Below are 20,144 nucleotides of genomic sequence, written 5' to 3'. Positions count from 1 at the left end.
AGGGAATGTGTTGTCACTGATATTTAGTGTAATGTTCAACCATTATATTCGGATATGTTAAACCAAAAACCATGACTTATGCATATTATGGTTAAATTTAAACTGATAAATCATTATGCGTTTCTTTGGGGAGTAAAATAAAAAATACTAATACTAATAACATTGTTTGTATAATAGATACCTGTAATACCGATCAGGTTATGTAACATGAGGTGTAGTTCCGGTTTTTGTCACCTTGGCTGCAACATTCGTTATAAATTTCAACAGTCTCTCAAAAGTATAATATAGTGAGTTGGAAATCTTTCTGTGTTATTTGACTATGCTTTTAGAATAGGCGAATACGAATTTCACAATTTTATATAGCTACTTTAAAAGTTCCTTGCATCTCTGTAGCTATGAAAGCAACGTAGTACCTAAGTAGTATAGATAGGTAGATAGATTTATTCGTTCCATAGTATTCTTACATTTGCTTTATAGCATAGAATAAAGAACATGTCCAATTCTTACGTTTAACATAAAAAATGCAAATATGAAATATGTACAGAATTAATACCTTAATAAAAATAATATTTTATACAATGTAATATTATGTTTACCATTTAATAGTATTAAAATATTTACACAGTACTGTGAAATGTCAAGAATTCATCTACAGAATAGAAAGTGTGAGATATTAAGTAATTTTTTAGTTTTACTTAAATAATGCTATGATTCTTAATGTCTTCAGGAAGACTATTGAACATTTTTATCGTCATGTAACGCACTCCCCTTTGATAGCATGATAAATTTGATGATGGCGTATGAAGAGCATTCTTTCTGCGGGTATTTTACTATGTATGGCTGGATTAGTTGGGAAATTTTCTTTATTATATAAGAGGAAATTTATTGTAGAGTATATGTACTGATTTGTTAAGGTCAGAATCTCTAATTAAAAAAAAAAATCTACATGATTCTCTAGCCTTTGCTCCAACTATTATTCTAATGGCTCTTTTTTTGTAATAAGAATATATTTTTACCAGCTGCAGAATTTCCCCAAAATATTATTCCGTAGGATATAATGGAATAAAAATAGACAAAATATATTGTCTTTAAGATACTGCTGTTTAGAAATTGTTGTAACGACCTAATTGCGAAGCATGCTGAGCTAAGTTTGTGGGGGGGGGGGGTTATTTCTTTGATATGATCTTTTCAATTTATTGCATAATTAATATACAAACCAAGAAATTTGGTTGTTGATGTTTCTAATAGAGGTATGTTGTTGATAGTTGTGTCTAATGTTTCAGAGATTAAATTTGAAGTGGTTTTAAACTGAATTATGTTAGTTTTATTAATGTTTAATGCTAGTTTATTGGTTGTAAACCAGTCATAAATTTTAAGGAGAATTGTTTATGTTTCATATGTATGGGTTTATTGAGGGTATTGGGTGTCTAAAGGGTCGCCCCTGCATTTTATATAGTCAATAATTACATCCGTAGGATATGTGCTAATGAAACAACGATGGTTTGAACACTAGTTCCATTTTCTACCCACATCACATAACAGAAAATGAAAAGAACGGGATAATCAAATACATAAAATACCCACTACAAAATTAACTAGGATACATTTGGATTGGAAAACAGACAATAGCAGCACAAGTATTCGCTCACCACCAGCAGGGGATTGTTGTCGAAGTCGGTGAAGTTGACGGGCACGGTGATGGGCTGGTCGGAGACGCAGCGCGTGTAGTTGGTCCAGGTGTTGTTGCCCTCCAGCCGGAACCACTCGCCCGCCGACGTGCACAGCTTGGACGCGTTTGCCTGCCAGTCAGAAGTAAACAATGCGCACCATTAAACTCGGTACCCATCAGTAGCTTAGTCTGACAGAGTATTTTTATTATAGATTCAGTGTTCGATCTCGGACTTCTGTGAGACACGTGTAGACGTGTCAGAGACTGTCGGACATTGTCTAGTTTCAAAAATAAATTAAAATTGCACTTTTTCAATTCAGATTCTTTTCAGTTATAAGCCCTTTTCTCTGCGATAGTTTTGTAAAAATATAGGCTATATATTTCTTTCCTTCCTTTCCCCTTTTTGTTCTCTTTATCAGCCGATGAATTTATTATCATAACCTTTTTATTGTAAATTTTATTTAATATTCGTATTTCTTTTCTTTTTTATTATCATTTTATTACATTCCATTTTGTTATATTCTTCGTTACGTTCTCCATATTAACCATTTGTAATAAATGAGTTGCTTTTACTATATTCCAATGTATTTTACTTTATTTTTTCTAGTATTGTATAATTTTCATGTTGTTTAGTGTCGATTTTATTATGCTATTATTATTATTATTATTATTAATTTTTTTGCAATATGTTAGCATTGTTCTTTAACTTTTTGTTAAATTTTAACTGCTTGTATACTTTGTGACCTGGTAGAGTGTAAGAGAAGGCCCTATGGCCTTAACTCTGTCAGTATAAAAAGAATTATTATTATTAAATATATTATTATTATTATTATTATTATTATTATTATTATTATTATTATTGTATCAAAGCGACTTTGAGAGCTTCGGTTTGTAGTGAGATATTCCACTATTGTTCATTTATAGCCTTATCCCTTACATCATCGTATATGAACACTTCTTTCACTCGGTTCTTTGACGACGCTGTATCAATTACTAGGTTATCTGTAGCAGTGGTTCTCAGTCGGGGGGTCGCGGCCCCCTTGGGGTTCGTAGAGCAGTTAATTGGGTCATGGAACAAAATGACTATAATGTACTGTAGTAGTAATAGCAATAATAATAATAATAATAATAATAATAATAATAATAATAATAATAATAATAATAATAATAATAATAAGCATATAAAACGTAAATATTATATGATTTTTCATCTTTCACCTCGTGTGAAATGGACAGATCAAATAAGAAATCAAGCTGTGCTAGAAAGAACGGATGAAAGAAGGATGATCAGGAAGAATGATCAGGAAGACAAAAAGGAATTGGTCGGGTCACTGGCTGAGAAGAAACTGCCTACTGAAGGATGCACTGGAAGGAATGGTGAACTGGAGAAGAGTTCGGGGCAGAAGAAGATATCAGATGATAGACGACATTAAGATATGTGAATCGTATGCTTGGACTAGAAGGCAGAAAAAAAGGAAATAGAGGGTGGACCGCTCGAATGTACCTAATTTCAATTGTATGTGACTGGTGAACGATTGAAGATAGAACCACAGTCTAGTACAGAGGTTTCCAAAAAGCGTATCGTCATTCGTGCTCTCGATGCTGCCCGCCGAACACAGTGTGCTGTAAGGCTAGAGAAGGGCAAGTGACTCGTACCTCAACAGATGGGAGCGATCAGTGGGGGATCGCGGCAACGGTCTGCTTATGTTTGCAAATAATATCATCAAAAGAATAAGAAATATCATAGTTTGTATATATGTCAAAAGACATACTATGAAGCTGGAGCTCCTTCTGTTGCTATTGACACAAGTCATTGCAAATTCAACCTCTTCTGTTCTATGTTGCTTTCAGTGCCTGGAAAAGATCTTCTCCAGTTGTATTTTGTAATTACATCTAGAAGACATTCAGACACAGTAAAATGTTCATTAACTCCTTGGATGAAAATGGCTAGGTGAGCTTTGTCATTTCTATCTGTGCTTTCGTCCAATGCAAGTGAGTCAGCTGCAAACTGGCTAATTGTGTTATAATACAATAATAGTTTATATTTTCAGTCAAAACACTTATCAGTATGTGAAGTCAGAAAATAATTCTGTTACATCATATTATAATTTAAAGGTCACAAATATTTTCGACTTATACAAAAAGTCATCTTCAGGTGAATCCTTAAGCAAACAATTTTGAAATTAGGTGAAGGACTAATCACGTACATTTTGATCTAGTAGTTGAATGCACATGCAGGCATTTTACAATATATAGTTGTCATGACTTTGAGGTTAAATGGTACACATATAATAAAATAAAACACTTATTTACATAGATAACTGAAATCTCACACTTTTGCGTGTATATGAAGCTATTGGCATCTATGGCCTGATGTTAAAAACTTGTGCAATCAAGTAATGAACTTACACTATATGTCATAAGGTTAAAATTAAAATATAAAAGTTATAAAAATGATGAGATCTGCAATATTATTTAATGTGTTGTAGGGTGGAGAGAGTTCGCTGTCTGTTTTACCGCGGTGAAAGGCATATTTGTAAAATGTACAGTTGATGGAGTTCAGACAGTGAAGGCCTGTTTCACCCGGCGTTACATTGCAGACTTGGCTAATTGTGGTTTCGACTTCAGATTCTATTTATTTATTTATTTATTTAATACTTTACACTTGAGCTACATTAGGCATTGCAGCCCGAAAGAGCAGAAGCTCGTGCTCGGGCGCAGTTCAGATCAGTTATACAAAATATATCACAAAATTAAGAGAGTTCATTGAGCACAATAACATTAATAAATGGTAAAATAATACAGCATGTAATAATAGGGTCTAACATTACATTACATTTACAATCTTGAAATTCCTTCTCTGAATTGTAATTGGAAACAATTTAATTTTCTTAAACTTTGACTTTGTTCTGGACACAGTATTTTAGTAGCGTTCTGTATGCACGATTTTACAAATGATGCTTCTGTATCTGTAAAGGGCTTCATTGATTTTCCAATATTTCAAGCTAGAACATAGCTAGCAAGAAACGTTTTTTGTTTAAGACTGAGAACACGTATATGATTTGTGTTTGTATTTTCTTGTTTTATATTTATCAAAATATTTGTAGGCCTAAGCATTTCACCTAAAATTAAACAAAAAAATTTATGTTTGTCATGCGGAACTGAGTGTAAACGTATTGTAATATACTGATTATTATGTATAACCAACAGTTATACAGATAGCCTCAAAATAAATTATTTTCACGTGTCCAGCATACCTGTACTTGTATGATATTCTTTGTGAAGAGTCGAGTATTGTCGTCGCATGTTGAATTTTAACACACGCTTAAGAATTTTCGAACAAATTAAGCAATTCACATTCTCCCCACTAACACAAAAAAGTTTCTCTTCCTGTTCATCCTTGAATGTACTACGTCCATGATTAGAAGACATTGTGAAACGGTGGAACACTCCGACCAACACAGTGATAATGGCAGTCCGCCACTGCTCTTCGTTTGCGCATAAACATTGAGTACAGTACAGGTGGGGATGGGTGAGGCGGAGCGCGTTCGTGTACTGGCTAAGATTCCGCTCAGGGGCTTACTCGCGAGTACGCTTTTGGAGACGTCTGGTCTAGTATATACAGTCGCGAAGCTCAATACGTAGTAAATATGCAAACATTAGAGAGTTGCTCACCACTAGGATCGCTAATATCGCCTCATTACAGGCAATGCAAAATAGTACCGTCACAGTCTATTGTTTCTAGCACCCTCAAAACTCAAGCTTCGTGACTCTATATAGTAGACTGTGATAGAACCTCAAGGAAAGGAAAACTCAACAAGTTTCGAATCCTGTCAGTAGATGGTGTGCAGACACGGTTTCTTTTCGTAGATAGTATCGATTGTCAAAATGGCGACACCGCAGATGAAAGTGCAAACTGTGTTGTGGTATGCGGAGTTTAAATCAGAGTTCAAAGAGAGTATCGGCGAGTGTTTAACCGTGATGCTTCAACTGCTAAAAGCATTAAGAAGGGGCACGATACATTTCTAGCTACAGGATCGGTGTTGAAGAAGCATGGTGGTGTTCGTAGAACATCCGACGAAATGATTGCAAATGTTCAAGCCGCGTATGAGCGAAGCCCGCGGAGGTCATTAAGAAGAGCTTCGCGGGAACTTCAAGTACCAAAATCAGCATTGCAACGAATTGCCCACAAACGTCTCAAAGTGCAGTTAATGCAACATCTGGAGCCGGATGACAAACCCAAACGAGTGGAATTTGCCAATACGATGCTAGACCGTCACGGCGCTGATCCTGATTTTAAGTCCAAGATTTCTTTCTCTGGGGCTACGTCAAAGATAAAGTGTACGCCACCCCAGTCAGAGACCTTCGTGATCTTCGGGAGCGAATCATAGAGGCTATTGAGAGCATTCCAGAAGACATGCTCCAACGTGCTTGGCAAGAAATCGTTCATCACCTCGATATCGTCACAGTGACAGCTGGAGCTCACGTAGAGACATGGTGATGTGCATATTGAAACTTGTTGAGTTTTCCTTTCATATAAACGTTACTGTAGGTTTCTATCTTCAACCGTTTACCAGTCACAATTGAAATTAGGTACATTCGAGCGGTCCACTCTGTATTGTAGAATGTTGGGTTTGCAGTGAAGGAACATATATCCTTATGAGCAAAGCTTTTCGAATTAGCACTAAACTGACATTTTTAAATAGAGTTTTCTTACTTTATTTACTATTCCATAATATCTTGAAAATTATTGGCTAATACAGTATGCAGAAAAACAATCAACACTGAAATTATCGCTCATCTGCTGTCCATGTTTCCTCAGCAACCAAGTATTTATTTATTTTATATGATATTTTGACATTGTATATTCAGTGTTGGGGTTAGTGCTGCAATTATGGTTCTCATAACATAGAAGAAGGTGTTTATCGTCGACTATTTCGTTTATATGACGTCATTCCATTTTCGACCAATGAAGTGTAATGAAATTTTGAATTCCAACCAATCACAGTCAGACTTTGCGATAATTTTTGCAGTTAGATTTATCGCTATCAATTTATCGCATGGTCGTTCTTTTGTTTGTCGTTGTCGCCAACTGTTTCCCCGTGAATTGATGATCATGAATACATTAAGGTACAACTACACGGTTAAACTTTTCTTTCAACTTTAAAGCAATGAATGCAAGATTAATATTTAATATTAATTAATATATTTACGCAGTGAAGACGACGTTCAAAACAACGCACAATATAGATACAAAATCTTTATGCATCTTAATTTAGCGTACGTTTTAAACTTGATTCTTTCAATATTCATCCCAGATTGCACGCATACGCGATTGGAATATTGAACTGTGTAGATGCAGCTTTAGTTCCGTTACACACTACAGCGAGAATGCATTTGTCGAGCCATAAAAAAATGCTTTCCTATAGCACGTAGTAACGGTCGAAATAAGGCACAGCTGACACTGGTCCTGCTCACACAGCTAACCTTACCTATTGTAGCCTATAAAATACATCTTCATCTTCTAATTCCATGTCCATTGTAGGCTATTTGAAAAAAATTACATTCCTTCATCCAGATTAGATAAATGCGTTTTCAACAATTCTTAATTTAATTAATGTATTAATTATGTTACTATAATTATATTATAAAATTTTAAATTAAATCATGATTTCAGCAGATAATGAAAATGCATTTATGTTATAATAATAATTGAAAAGTGCAGTACATGTAATTAACATTGTTAAACCTGTATTTCGCTTTTCGCAATTGGCATTACTGAATAATAACATCGAATTTCTTTATTGCAGTAATCGATATTCATCTATTTCAACTTCACAATGTCTGAATAGGTTAAGTATTCGTAAATATACAATTATTAACATTTTGTGATCGAATTTTAGGGATATATTACTTACATTTTTATTTTATTCACGAAATAGTCCTAATAAATGTCACTCGAGGTTTGAGATTTATCGGCAGATCTCAGACCTCTCGTGACATTACTACAGACTATTTCGTTTATATGACGTCATTCCATTTTCGACCAATGAAGTGTAATGAAATTTTGAATTCCAACCAATCACAGTCAGACTTTGCGATAATTTCTGCAGCTAGATTTATCGCTATGAATTTATCGCATGGTCGTTCTTTTGTTTAGTCGTTGTCGCCAACTGTTTCCCCCTAAATTGATGCTCATGAATACATTAAGATGCAACTACACGGTTAAACTTTTCTTTCAACTTTAAAGCAATGAATGCAAGATTGATATTTAATATTAACCCTAGATGGGCCAAGCTTTTTTTAGTAACACGCTGGACCAAGGGAGGGCTAATTAATGTCCACCATTATATTTTAGCTTTATGGTTATATTTACAATTTTTGCTTAAGTATTATTTCTGTATTGAATGAATTAAGTAAGAAATAATGTATATTGAGAAACAAATATTTTTTATATCTTGAAAATTGTCAAATTATATTAATTATTGAAAGTTAATGCTTGAACAAATTCTTATGCATTATTCACATCTTCATTCAGATTTATCCACCTCATTCACACACTCACAGCGTGTGTTTGTCTTTTGACTGTATTTTCCACACACATACATGTTGCATTTTTCACAAACAATGGTTGTTTTTCCTAATTTATTTAGTTTTTCACTCTTGGTGCAAAACTATTTGCTACATGTGTGGCATCTCCGTTTCCCAAATGGCTGCTGCTATTTCTGCGTTGTTTTTGTGATTTTATTCTTGAGGATGGCTTCCATTGACATACTGATATTATTCTGCAGTCCAGTTATATTTGCAGCACCATGTTCCACATTCGGTTTGATTAGTTGTAACCCCAGTTCCTGTAGATAAAAGCGCCGCCTGTTTGTTTTCTTGTCATTAGATCTCGAACCTGCCTTGTGTTCTCATCATCAAATCTGATGATAGTTAGAAGATTACGAAATCTGTTCTGACTCTTCCTGGCTATGTATACTGACCTTCCAAGCTCTTGGGACAATAAGTCATGGTAATCTAGGTTGTTGTAGTTATTTGCGCCCATCAAAATGAGAGTACCTATGAATGCGAGGGTTTCAGTTGACTTGTTTCTTAGACACTCCTTCTCTCTGCTTCCTCGTTTGTGTGTTGCACAATTTTAGACGAAACTTCATCAGTAAACCCACCATTATCATAATCACAGTTTTATTATTGGGTCATTTTACGACGCTTTATCAACATCTAGGTTATTTAGCGTCTGAATGAAATGAAGGTGATAATGCCGGTGAAATGAGTCCGACGTCCAACACCGAAAGTTACCCAGCATTTGCTCGTATTGGGTTGAGGGAAAACCTCGGAAAAAACCTCAACCAGGTAACTTGCCCCGACCGGGATTCGAACCCTGGCCACCTGGTTTCGCGGCCAGACGCGCTGACCGTTACTCCACAGGTGTGGACCATAATCACAGTCCAGGTCTTCAATTTGATGAACTTCATCTTCAGTTTCACTAAGACACTCATCAAAAATATCATAACTGTCTTCTAAGTAATGTTCTAAAACTGCTTCCGTTTCACTTTCCATATTATATAATTATCTGCTCATATTTCTGAATCAGACCACGGTCAGAGACAGAATAACACTGTTTATAAAATGAGTTTTCAATCCATACAGCAATTCCAACAATGTACGAGGCGCGTCCATAAAGTAACTTTCCCACTCGTCCCACAGTTAGCAAACATTATGTTGCGCGAAGCGACTGCGTGTAAGTGATGGAGTACTGTCCTGCTCTAGCGGAACTTGCCGAGTGCTCTCAGTAGCTTCGTGTCATTGGTTGAAGATGGACGCTCCTATTCCAGCTCCCGCCGCGTGTGAAGTGCGATCAGTGATAAAGATTTGAATGCACAGGGCATAGCGCCGATTGAAATTGATCGTCAGCTGTGCCAGGTCTATGGGCCCAAGATCATGAGCAAGCAGATGGTGCGTTGCTCCACAAGATCTTCTGTGATGATGGTTGGCCTTCCACTGCGCTCCTCATCATGCACATTTTGGCGTCTTGCTGAAAATTGTCTACAGCAGCGATGCTCCTTCTGCTTGCTCATGACCTGGCATAGATGACGATAAATTTCAATCGGCGCTATGCCCTATGCATTCAAAACCTTATCACTGATCGCGCTTCACCAACTTCAACCAATGAAACGAAGCTACTGAGAGCACTCGGGAAGTTCCGCTAGCGCATGCGCCATGCCAGGACATATCTCTGTCACGTACACGCAGTCGCTTCCCGCAACATATAGTTTGCTAGCTGTGGGACGAGTGGGAATATTACTTTATGGATGCGCTTCGTAATATAATGTTGGTTTCCAAATAAGTCCATTGTTACAACATATGTTTGGAGTCACGAATAATAAGTTCATTGTCGTAACATAGTCCCGCGCCGTGGCGTCGTGGTCTAAGGCATCCTGCCTAGGACTCGTATTACAGAATGCGCGCTATTTCGAGTTCTCATGAAGGAAGAAATTTTCTCATCAAATTTCGGCCAGTGTATGGACCGGTACCCACCCAGCATCGTGATGCACTTGGGGAGCTACGATAAGTAGCGAAAAACCGGTTCCTCAAACCAGCTATAACGGCTGAGGGGATCATCGTGCTAACCACAAGATACCTCCGTTCTGGTTGGATGATCGTCCACCTCTGCTTCGGCATGTGGACGTGAGGCTAGCAGCCAGCTGGCCGGTCTTTGCTCTTCATGGGCTGTAGTGGCATGGATTTACTTTTTTTGTTGTAACATATATTTATAATTTCGAATAAAAAAATTGTTACAAGTTGGACCAAGGGAGGGTTATTTTGTGACCACTTCGAGATTTGGTCAATATAGTTAGGTTTTCAACCAAAAAAGCTTGATTTTCTTTATTGAATCATTAACTTTATACCATTTCTGACACAAAATGAGAACACCATGGTCTGAACATGTTCTATACTATAATAGCAATAGTTCTAAAAAAGTGTGGACATAAAATGACCCTCCCTTGGTCCATCTAGGGTTAATTAATATATTTACGCAGTGAAGACCACGTTCAAAACGGCGCACCATGTAGACACAAAGTATTTATGCATCTTAATTGAACGTACCTTTTAAACTTGATTCTATTCTTCCCAGATTGCACGCATGCCCGATTGGAATATTGAACTGTGTAGATGCAGCTTTAGTTCCGTTACACACTACAGCGAGAATGCGTTTGTCGAGCTATAAAAAATGCTTTCGTGTAGCACTCATTGTAAGTAACGGTCGAAACATGGCACAGCTGACATTGGTCCTGCTTCCACAGGTAGGCCTAACGTAACCTATAAAATTGTAGCCTATAATATTTGTATTGAAATTAAACAATTAATAGACGTTCAAATTTATGTAACATCGTCTCATATCAAACTCAAAGACCTTGCATAGCAATAATGTCTTTGATCAAACTGCCTTTCGTATGGCGTAATAAAATTCGTGTTTTAATTAAGCCTATCTATACAGAGAATGGCTTCACTGTGTAGCAACATGTCTCGCTGTGAATACATAAGCATTGGTATATAGCTGTCCCCACTGTTACTGTTAAATTAAATTATGATTTCAGCAGATAATGAAAATGTATTTGTTATAATAATAAGAGAAAAATGCAGTACATGTAATTAACAATGTTAAACCTGTATTTCGCTTTTCGCAATTGGCATTACTGAATAATAACATCGAATTTCTTTATTGCAATAATCGATATTCATCTACGAGTATATCAACTTCACAATGTCTGAATAGGTTAAGTATTCGTTAATATACAATTATTAACATTTTGTGATCGAATTTTAGGGATATATTATTTACATTTTTATTTTATTCACGAAATAGTCCTAATAAATGTTACTCGAGGTCTGAGATTTCCCAGATTAATCCACTCGCTTCTCTCGTGGATTTATCGGCAGATCTCAGACGTCTCGTGACATTACTACAGATAATTATTTCCGGTCATAAGGAGTACTGAAATTACAAACATACCGGTACTCTGAAAATCAAGATAACTCATTATAACATTCAAGGCGACATAAGACTGATCCCGTACGACGGAACTTCTCGACGACACCTAACATTATTGTGTTATTTGATGCCTCCTTATTAAATCACTCCTCGTACTGTTCTTTCACTTGGCACAAGCTCGGCCCATTCTGACGCCCACTTCGTACGACCGGAAATAATACTCGAAGATAAAGATCTTCTTCTCTGTTGTGAGAACCATAACAGCAGAAATCAACACAACAATGAATTCACAAAGTGCCAAACTATTATACACAATAAATAATACTTTGTTGCTTGGGAAATGTGGACAGCAGATGAGCGATAACTTCAGCGTCCTAGTTTTGCCGCAAACTGCGTAAGAACACTAGGCCTGTGCATAATTTTACATGTTTGGCGACAAATTTCGTCACGTTATAGACAATGGAAATAATAATAATGAGATTAATAATAAGAAAAATATTGTTACAATCGTAACTATTAATATTGTTATAATAATAATAATAATAATAATAATAATATTATTATTATCTTCTTCTTCTTCTTCTTCTGCCTTTCCAAGGATTGGGGTTTATCCCGTTCCGCGCCAAAGACATTATTATTATTATTATTATTATTATTATTATTATTATTATTATTATTATTATTATTTAATCTTGAAATTTTGGTATCAAGGACATATTTGGACAGCTTATTGTTAGTTATAACTAGACTTCGTTGAATTGCCACATGCAGCATGCAATCAGGTTGCCGATGTACGGTAGTATAGAAGAGGTGAGCGACCTCCCGGTCTCGTAGTATAAGCAGTTCATGTTAAGAGATGTGACCGGTCCAAATAGATAGAGCGGCTACAGCTAATGTATATCTATGTAAGCACTTGTTTTTGCATTACTGTGGTTGGAATAGTCAAAGCTTAACATTTGTTCAGTGCAGATAAGAATTCAATCAAACATACTACAATGAGTGTGTTGCTGTTCCAAACAATTGCCCCTGGAATATCCTTACCCCCGTAGCCAGTCTTGACCCGTTGGGGAACGTGGTTGGATGCTGTTAATTATTATGCAGAACATTACGGCAAAATAATGGAGGTAATTGATGCATTGGATAGCACAGACATTTCCGCTGTTGCAACTGTAAAATCATTGCCTTCAAAACAGCTATTGTAAGATATTATGTTCATTGATTCTAATTTTAAAATCGTGTCCAAAAGCATCATCCTGTTAGAATCGTCTAAACTACAACTGTCAAAAGCCCTTAATATAGTGGATAAAGTATCATAAACCGTTATCCAAAATACGAGTAACAATTCACTAATTTCAGAAAAAGTGAAATGTAAGTTGAGAAACATTATTGCTAAAAATTTTGCCTATTCACAACTTCGTATTATAAATGATATACCATCAGATCACGACAAGACGTCTGAAGTTGGTGTACTAAAAAGTAGTGACTTTCCGTTCTTCAAATATGCACGTATTACATCGTGTGTTGTTGAACGTACATTTTCCCAATTTAAAAACTGTTTAAGTGACCATCGGAGGAGGTTACTTTGCAGTCGCTCAAAATGTACGTAACTATTTACTGCAATGCACATATTCAAGGATGATGTGAGTATATTACATTAAATTTTATGAGTTAATATATCTCACTACAAAATAATTGTGTATTTACATGTTTAGACGTTTCCTACTTCAATGATCATTCATTATATTTCTTGAATGCAGGATACAGATTTTATTGTAACCGCAGTATACTGCTCAGTGTTTACATAAGAGGCATACTCCATCCGTTGCACGTCCCCTTCTCATACAGTCTATACCGCGTGCGCAGTAAACCTTGCGATTCTCGTGGCAATTCCACTAAGTCTAGTTATAACGTAGTCTATTGTAGAACGGCAGATCTTGCGCAGATGGATATTTTACTTTGAAGATTTTGATCGAAAAATATGGGGAATTTAATAAAGAAACTCACTTGGCTTTTATTGATTACGTAAAAGCTTTCGACCGTGTTGAAAGAAATAAGCTCTTTCAAATTTTGCCAGATGATTCAGTTCCAAACGCAATTATGAGAACAATTTACGTAGTATATAACCACAATATTATCAAGATTAATTATTACTATTATTATTATTATTATTATTATTATTATTATTATTATTATTCTTACTATTATTTCTATCATCAACATTACTATTGATCTCTGTAAAGTTTATGTAGACTACTGGACTGTACCCGAGCAGGAGCATATGCTCATTTCGGGTATCTATCCATATGTATTCATTTCAAATGTAAATTGTGAATAAATTTGAATTTGAATTTGAAATCCCACACGAGTTTTGATTTTCTCTAGATAAGACATTTTAAGAAATGTCACCTGCTGGTCGAAGCCGATGATGTAATTTGCACATGATTGCTCGGCGAGTTGTCCAGGGGCCGTGGAGGACCAGCACATGATGCCATCCCACAACCGAGGACAGTAACCTGCAATAGAAAAGAAAGTGAGAGTCAGCGCCCTGCATGATATTATGATCCACAACACACACACCTCACGTACATATAGCAGAGGCATACAACACAATATTGCAAGTGCACAAATGCACCTATCTGGAATGGTTACTTTGTGTGAGATGGTTACAAACTTGTTTAATAACAAGTGGACCTAAATATCGATTTCGCAATCATATAAACAATACCATCAGAAACACACGGAAGGAAAATTTCGTAGAAGTAGGTTTCATGTACAAAAATGAACTGTAAATATTAATCAGTTATTTATATTGGAGATAGTATTTGTAGGCCTACTTGGTATAGTGGTATCCACCTATTAAATTTTGTATGTACTAATTTTATATGACCATTGAAAGTAGGAGTCATTTTACAAGTAATCACTTATATATGTTAATGTAAATGTACGAAGACCGGTAAATCTTAGAATTTACCGGTGTAACTTAACATTTACCGTTATAGTGCGGTAAAACCCCAAAATATCTTATTAGATGCATGCATTTTGAACTTTTACCAAGAAATGTTGGTAAATGTCAGGATTTACCGATGCGAGCTGGTAAAAGCTAGATCGAAGAATCCAGAACGAAGAATCTCGCCTTCGTTGTGCAGCTTCAGACAGGTTTGCAGGGGTGAAGCGGTTCCGAGAGGCTGCCAAAGAAGGTCTTGAAATGCAAGCAAAGAAAATGAAAGCAACCACTTGTAACAAAACTCCAAAATTTTTATTCGGATAGAATGTGAGAATCAAAGTACCGGATGCAAAAATTGACGCAAAATCAATAATAGCAGTGATCATAAATATTTAATATGAGTTTTATCAAACTGGTAACAAAGCAGGAACCAATTTATATTGTGTAAAGAAAATTTTATCAGAATTGAAGAATTAGGAAAGAAGGAATTAGTGTACGGGAAGTGGTTGGCCGATTATCTTTCGTTGGAGGACAAGGGTTCAAAAAGTGTAAATGTTTAAAAAGTGTTCAACAAAAAAGTGCTTCATAATGTTTCTTTTACTTTATTTGTGGACCTAGACTCTTTGAGGAGATGTAAATGCTTTGTTAATTTTTGTATGAAATACTATAACAGACAGCGGTTAAAATTATAATATTTTTCACTATTTTTAATGTAGAATATTGTTTATTATACTCACATTAGAATGCATGAATATTTAAATAACTTAAATTAAAAATGAATGCAAATTGTTTCAGTCATTGCTGAGATGATTCCTATTTCTGTTTTTAAATAGATACTAAAACAACAATAAAAGATGAATTGGAAATAGATATGTAGAAGTCCGAAGAACGGCAAATCTTAGTAAAAATTCTTTTTACTTCCTTAATACGATTTTACCACAGCTGATCGGTAAGTCCTGAGATTTACCAACATCTCTTGGTAAAAGTTCAAAATGTATACATCTAATAAGATATTTAGGGGGTTTACAGTACTGTAATGGTAAATGTTAGGTTATACCGGTAAATTCTAAGATTTACCGGTCTTCGTACATTTACAGTAATACATATAAATGTTTACAAAATAATCGTGCTTTGAAGGGGGACTAGGATTGCTGCATCTCCCGTATTTTACCTACATTTTCTTCAAACGCCCGTATCAAACATTTTTGTTTTCTCCTGTATTTCATTAATGTTTTATCTCGTGCTTATTCATTAACTAAACTCTATTACTAAACATTCCACATCGTTCAAAGCCTACTGTTTCCGAATTACAATCGATATGCCAAAACTGGAAGAGTATTTTTAATGATGACTAACAAGAGGACTTACGTATGAAACAGATGTTCTGCTAAACTTATTAAGATTGAATTACAAATTTTAACTTCTCTTGTTTTTCAAACCTATAAAAGAAGACGAATGAATGTAAGGCAAATGGTAAACATGAATAATTATTGCTATGATGCTATGAAGATTGTTTTAATTAAACATTTTAAAGTGCAATCTACAATGACAAATTCTAATTAATTTTCAACCTTTTTTGTAAAGAAGTTTTCAAGTGTAAAAGTTTCTGAATGAATATAAAGCAAGCATTAATACTGTAGTGTTACAAAATGTATTTCAAATTACCTTCGCGTAGATTTATATAGTGCATATAATTCTGTATTCCACGCTCATGTATGTAGAGAGGAAGCGGCAGTGCACAACGCAGCTGTGCACATGCAAGCGTGAAAAGATAAATGTATGTACTATATATTATAGCCCTATACATTCTCCTACAGGTAAAAAATATCGACAACGTCGTGATCGGACGATTTTGAAAATCATTTTCAAAATGTCCCTGATTTTCAGTTTGAAAACCTGGCAACTCTATGGGGGACTATTTTATTCATTTTATAATGTTCACTTATAATTACAAGATATTTGTGCTTTAAACCAGACCATGTTACTCATTTTATAAGTGTTCACTCATAATTATAAGATATTTGTGTTTAAGCCGGCCTATGTTACTCATCTTAGAAGTGATCACTTACAATTACAAGGCATTTGTACTTTAAACCAAACTATGTTACTCTTTTTACAAGTGTTCACTTGCAAGATATTTGTGCTTGAAACCGGAACATGTTACTCATTTTATGAGTGTTCGCTTATAATTATAAGATTTGTGTTTAAGCCGGACTATGTTACTCACCTCACGAGTGATTAGTTACAATTACAAGACATTCGTGCTTTAAACTGGACTGTGTTACTCATTTTACAAGTGTTCACTTATAATTAGAAGGTATTTGTGCTTGAAATCGGACCATGTTACTCATTTTACAAGTGTTCACTTATAATTATAAGATAGTTGTGTTTGAGCCGGACTATATTACTCATCTTACAAGTAATCACATATAATTACAAGATATTTGTGATTCATACCACACTGTGTCACTCATTTTACAAGTGTTCACTTATAATTACAAGATTTGTGCTTTAAACTGGACTGTGTTACTCATTTTACAAGTGTTCACTTATAATTAGTGGATATTTGTGCTTTAAACTGGACTGTGTTACTCATTTTGCAAGTGCTCACTTATAATTACAAGATATTTGTGATTCATACCAGACTGTGTTACTCATTTTACAAGTGTTCACTTATAATTACAAGATTTGTGCTTTAAACTGGACTGTGTTACTCATTTTACAAGTGTTCACTTATAATTAGTGGATATTTGTGCTTTAAACTGGACTGTGTTACTCATTTTACAAGGGCTCGCTTATAATTACAAGATATTTGTGCTTTAAACCGGACTATGTTACTCATTTTACAAGTGCTCACTTATGACTAGTGGATATTTGTGCTTTAAACCGGATTATGTTACTCATTTTACAAGTGATCACCTATGATTAGTAGACATTTGTCCTTTAAACTGGACTGTGTTACTCATTTTACAAGTGATCACCTATAATTAGTGGATATTTGTGCTTTAAACCGGACTATGTTACTCATGTTACAAGTGATCACCTATAATTAGTAGATATTTGTGCTTTAAACCGGACTATGTTACTCATTTTACAAGTGATCACCTATAATTAGTAGATATTTGTGCTTTAAACCGGACTATGTTACTCATTTTACAAGTGATCACCTATAATTAGTGGATATTTGTGCTTTAAACCGGACTATGTTACTCATGTTACAAGTGATCGCCTATAATTAGTAGATATTTGTGCTTTAAACCGGACTATGTTACTCATTTTACAAGTGATCACCTATAATTAGTAGATATTCGTGCTTTAAACCGGACTATGTTACTCATGTTACAAGTGATCACCTATAATTAGTAGATATTTGTGCTTTAAACCGGACTATGTTACTCATTTTACAAGTTATCACCTATAATTAGGTCCACATCTGTGGAGTAACGGTTAGCATGCCTAGCCGCGAAACCTGGTGGCCCGGGTTCGATTCCCGGTTGGGGCAAGTTACCTGGTTGAGGTTTTATCCGGGGTTTTCCCTCAACCCAATATGAGCAAATGCTGGGTAACTTTCGGTGTTGGACCCCGGACTCATGTCACCGGCATTACCACCTTCATCTCATTCAGACGCTAAATAACCTAAGCTGTTGATAAAGTGTCGTAAAATAACCTACTAAAAAAAACCTATAATTAGTAGATATTTGTGCTTTAAACCGGACTGTTTTGCTCATTTTACAAGTGTTCGCTTATAATTACAAGATATTTGTGTTTTAAATCGGAACGTGTTACTCATTTTACAAGTGAATACTTACAGTAACAATTGTGATTTGAGGAGCACGACATTATTCATTTTATTAATCACCCTTATAATTCAAAACAATTGTCCGCATATTTAGATTGAAACAATCATAACGGCAATAGTCAAAGTAAAAGACTTAAGACTGGCATATTTTCATATATTACAATTTGTTTTAAAGTCGTACAAAGATATGACGTTATTCTCCATACTTTATTCTCTTCAAAGCGTAACTTCTTTGTATGCTCTCGCCGACAAAAACGCCGACCAATGTATTAACAGAAGGGGATATAGAGTAAGACTGTCGTTCAAAGTTATATAGAAGGTTTTGTGAGGAAAAAAATTGCAATTAGGCACAGCAGAGAAAAAAAAAAAACTTGACGTAAATAGCCCTTGAAACTTGGTTGAAATTCTGTAGACATACGAATTAGGAAGGAATTGATCTGTATCTGTCTGCTATCCAAGAATATTCTTTCTGTGAGAAATTAAACATAATTTTTATTTGTATCTTGTCTTGTATTTTTACCTGTAGTGACACACTTTCGGCACAACGGAACTGGTGCCGACTTTCACGCCGAAGACTAACAAGTAAACCTTCAGGTGGGGTAAAAAAATAAAGACTTACCTTTATTACCATTCGATTAAGCATTAAAACCAATGCAAAATATGTAAATTTTACAACTCGAACGCAATGAACACCAGAGATCGCGACCAATCAAGATAAAGTTGACATGGGCTACTTAGATTGCAAACAACTGTACCATGTAGCAATGCTAGATGCGAGAGCGAAGACAGTACTGCTATAGAAGCGCTGTCAGCGAGTTGTACCTTGCAGTTTGTGTAATGTTATGTGCAGTGGGCTGAAGGAGATGAACCCAGTGACTATAGTAATTAAAATTCTGGATAAACTAAAAGAAGAGGGTTATAAGGAGGCAGACTGTGAAATGTCGCGGAAGGAACTTGAAATTGTTGATGATATATTGTATATGATTTATTAAAGAGTTATGAATCGGAAGCAGTTGAAGAAAGTCATACTCTGGACACGGATGAAAATGAACCACGAAATGATAATGACATGCCTCATGTACGAGAATGAGAGACTGAGAAAACAAATACTACGTCAGAAGAGGAATCAAATACTTCACAAAGTTCCGGTTCTCAATACGCTCCGTCCCCTCCCAAAACATCCCGAGTCATTGACTTTGAAGAAAAATGTAAGGTAATAGAATATTGGATTCTGCCAGGTGTACCGACAAACAAAAAGAAGAAGTTTAACCATAGGTCATGGAGCAGTATGAAGCATAAATTCACGTGGTTAACACACGAAAGTCAACTCTACAAAATGAAGCAAGCTGTTGGACAACAAAACGATGTTATGAATAAAATGGAAGAAGTGCACCGAAGAACATTTGAGGAATTCTGTCTGCGGCGGTCGTCAAATGAAATTGTAAAAAAAAGTGACAAAAAGAACTGCACTGACAACAGCTCGTGATTTATTAGGCATAGAACAGAAATACTTCAACGCAAGTCCTACTTGGTTGCATCGCTTTAAAAAGCATTATAAGATTGTCAGACGCAAAATTATATCATAGGTGTAACAAAGCGTCAGGTACGCGACAAAACAGCTCTTGAACAATCAATCCAAACCTTCAGACGTGAGTGCACACCACTTATGGACATGTACGATGATGATCATGTGTTTAATGCAGACGAATGTGGATTCCATACGGAAATGCCTTTT

General features: G+C 35.4%; 1 protein-coding gene across 2 annotated transcripts in view; it reads right to left on the bottom strand.

The window, feature by feature from the left end:
• Positions 1 to 20,144, bottom strand: part of LOC138705237 (secretin receptor-like) — a 669,872-nt gene that overhangs the window by 201,751 nt on the left and 447,977 nt on the right. For both annotated transcript variants that reach the window (XM_069834055.1, XM_069834054.1), the window contains exons 4-5: positions 14,073 to 14,179; positions 1,650 to 1,799 (exon numbers count right to left, since the gene is read on the bottom strand). In XM_069834055.1, the coding sequence (XP_069690156.1) occupies positions 1,650 to 1,799; positions 14,073 to 14,179 (257 nt within the window). The remainder of the gene's footprint in view (positions 1 to 1,649; positions 1,800 to 14,072; positions 14,180 to 20,144) is intronic.

This window comes from Periplaneta americana, chromosome 8, assembly GCF_040183065.1.
Source record: "Periplaneta americana isolate PAMFEO1 chromosome 8, P.americana_PAMFEO1_priV1, whole genome shotgun sequence".
In the NCBI taxonomy this organism is placed as follows: Eukaryota; Metazoa; Arthropoda; class Insecta; order Blattodea; family Blattidae; genus Periplaneta; species Periplaneta americana.
Note: the sequence above shows the minus strand (reverse complement) of the source record. Positions and strands in the feature narration are given on the sequence as shown.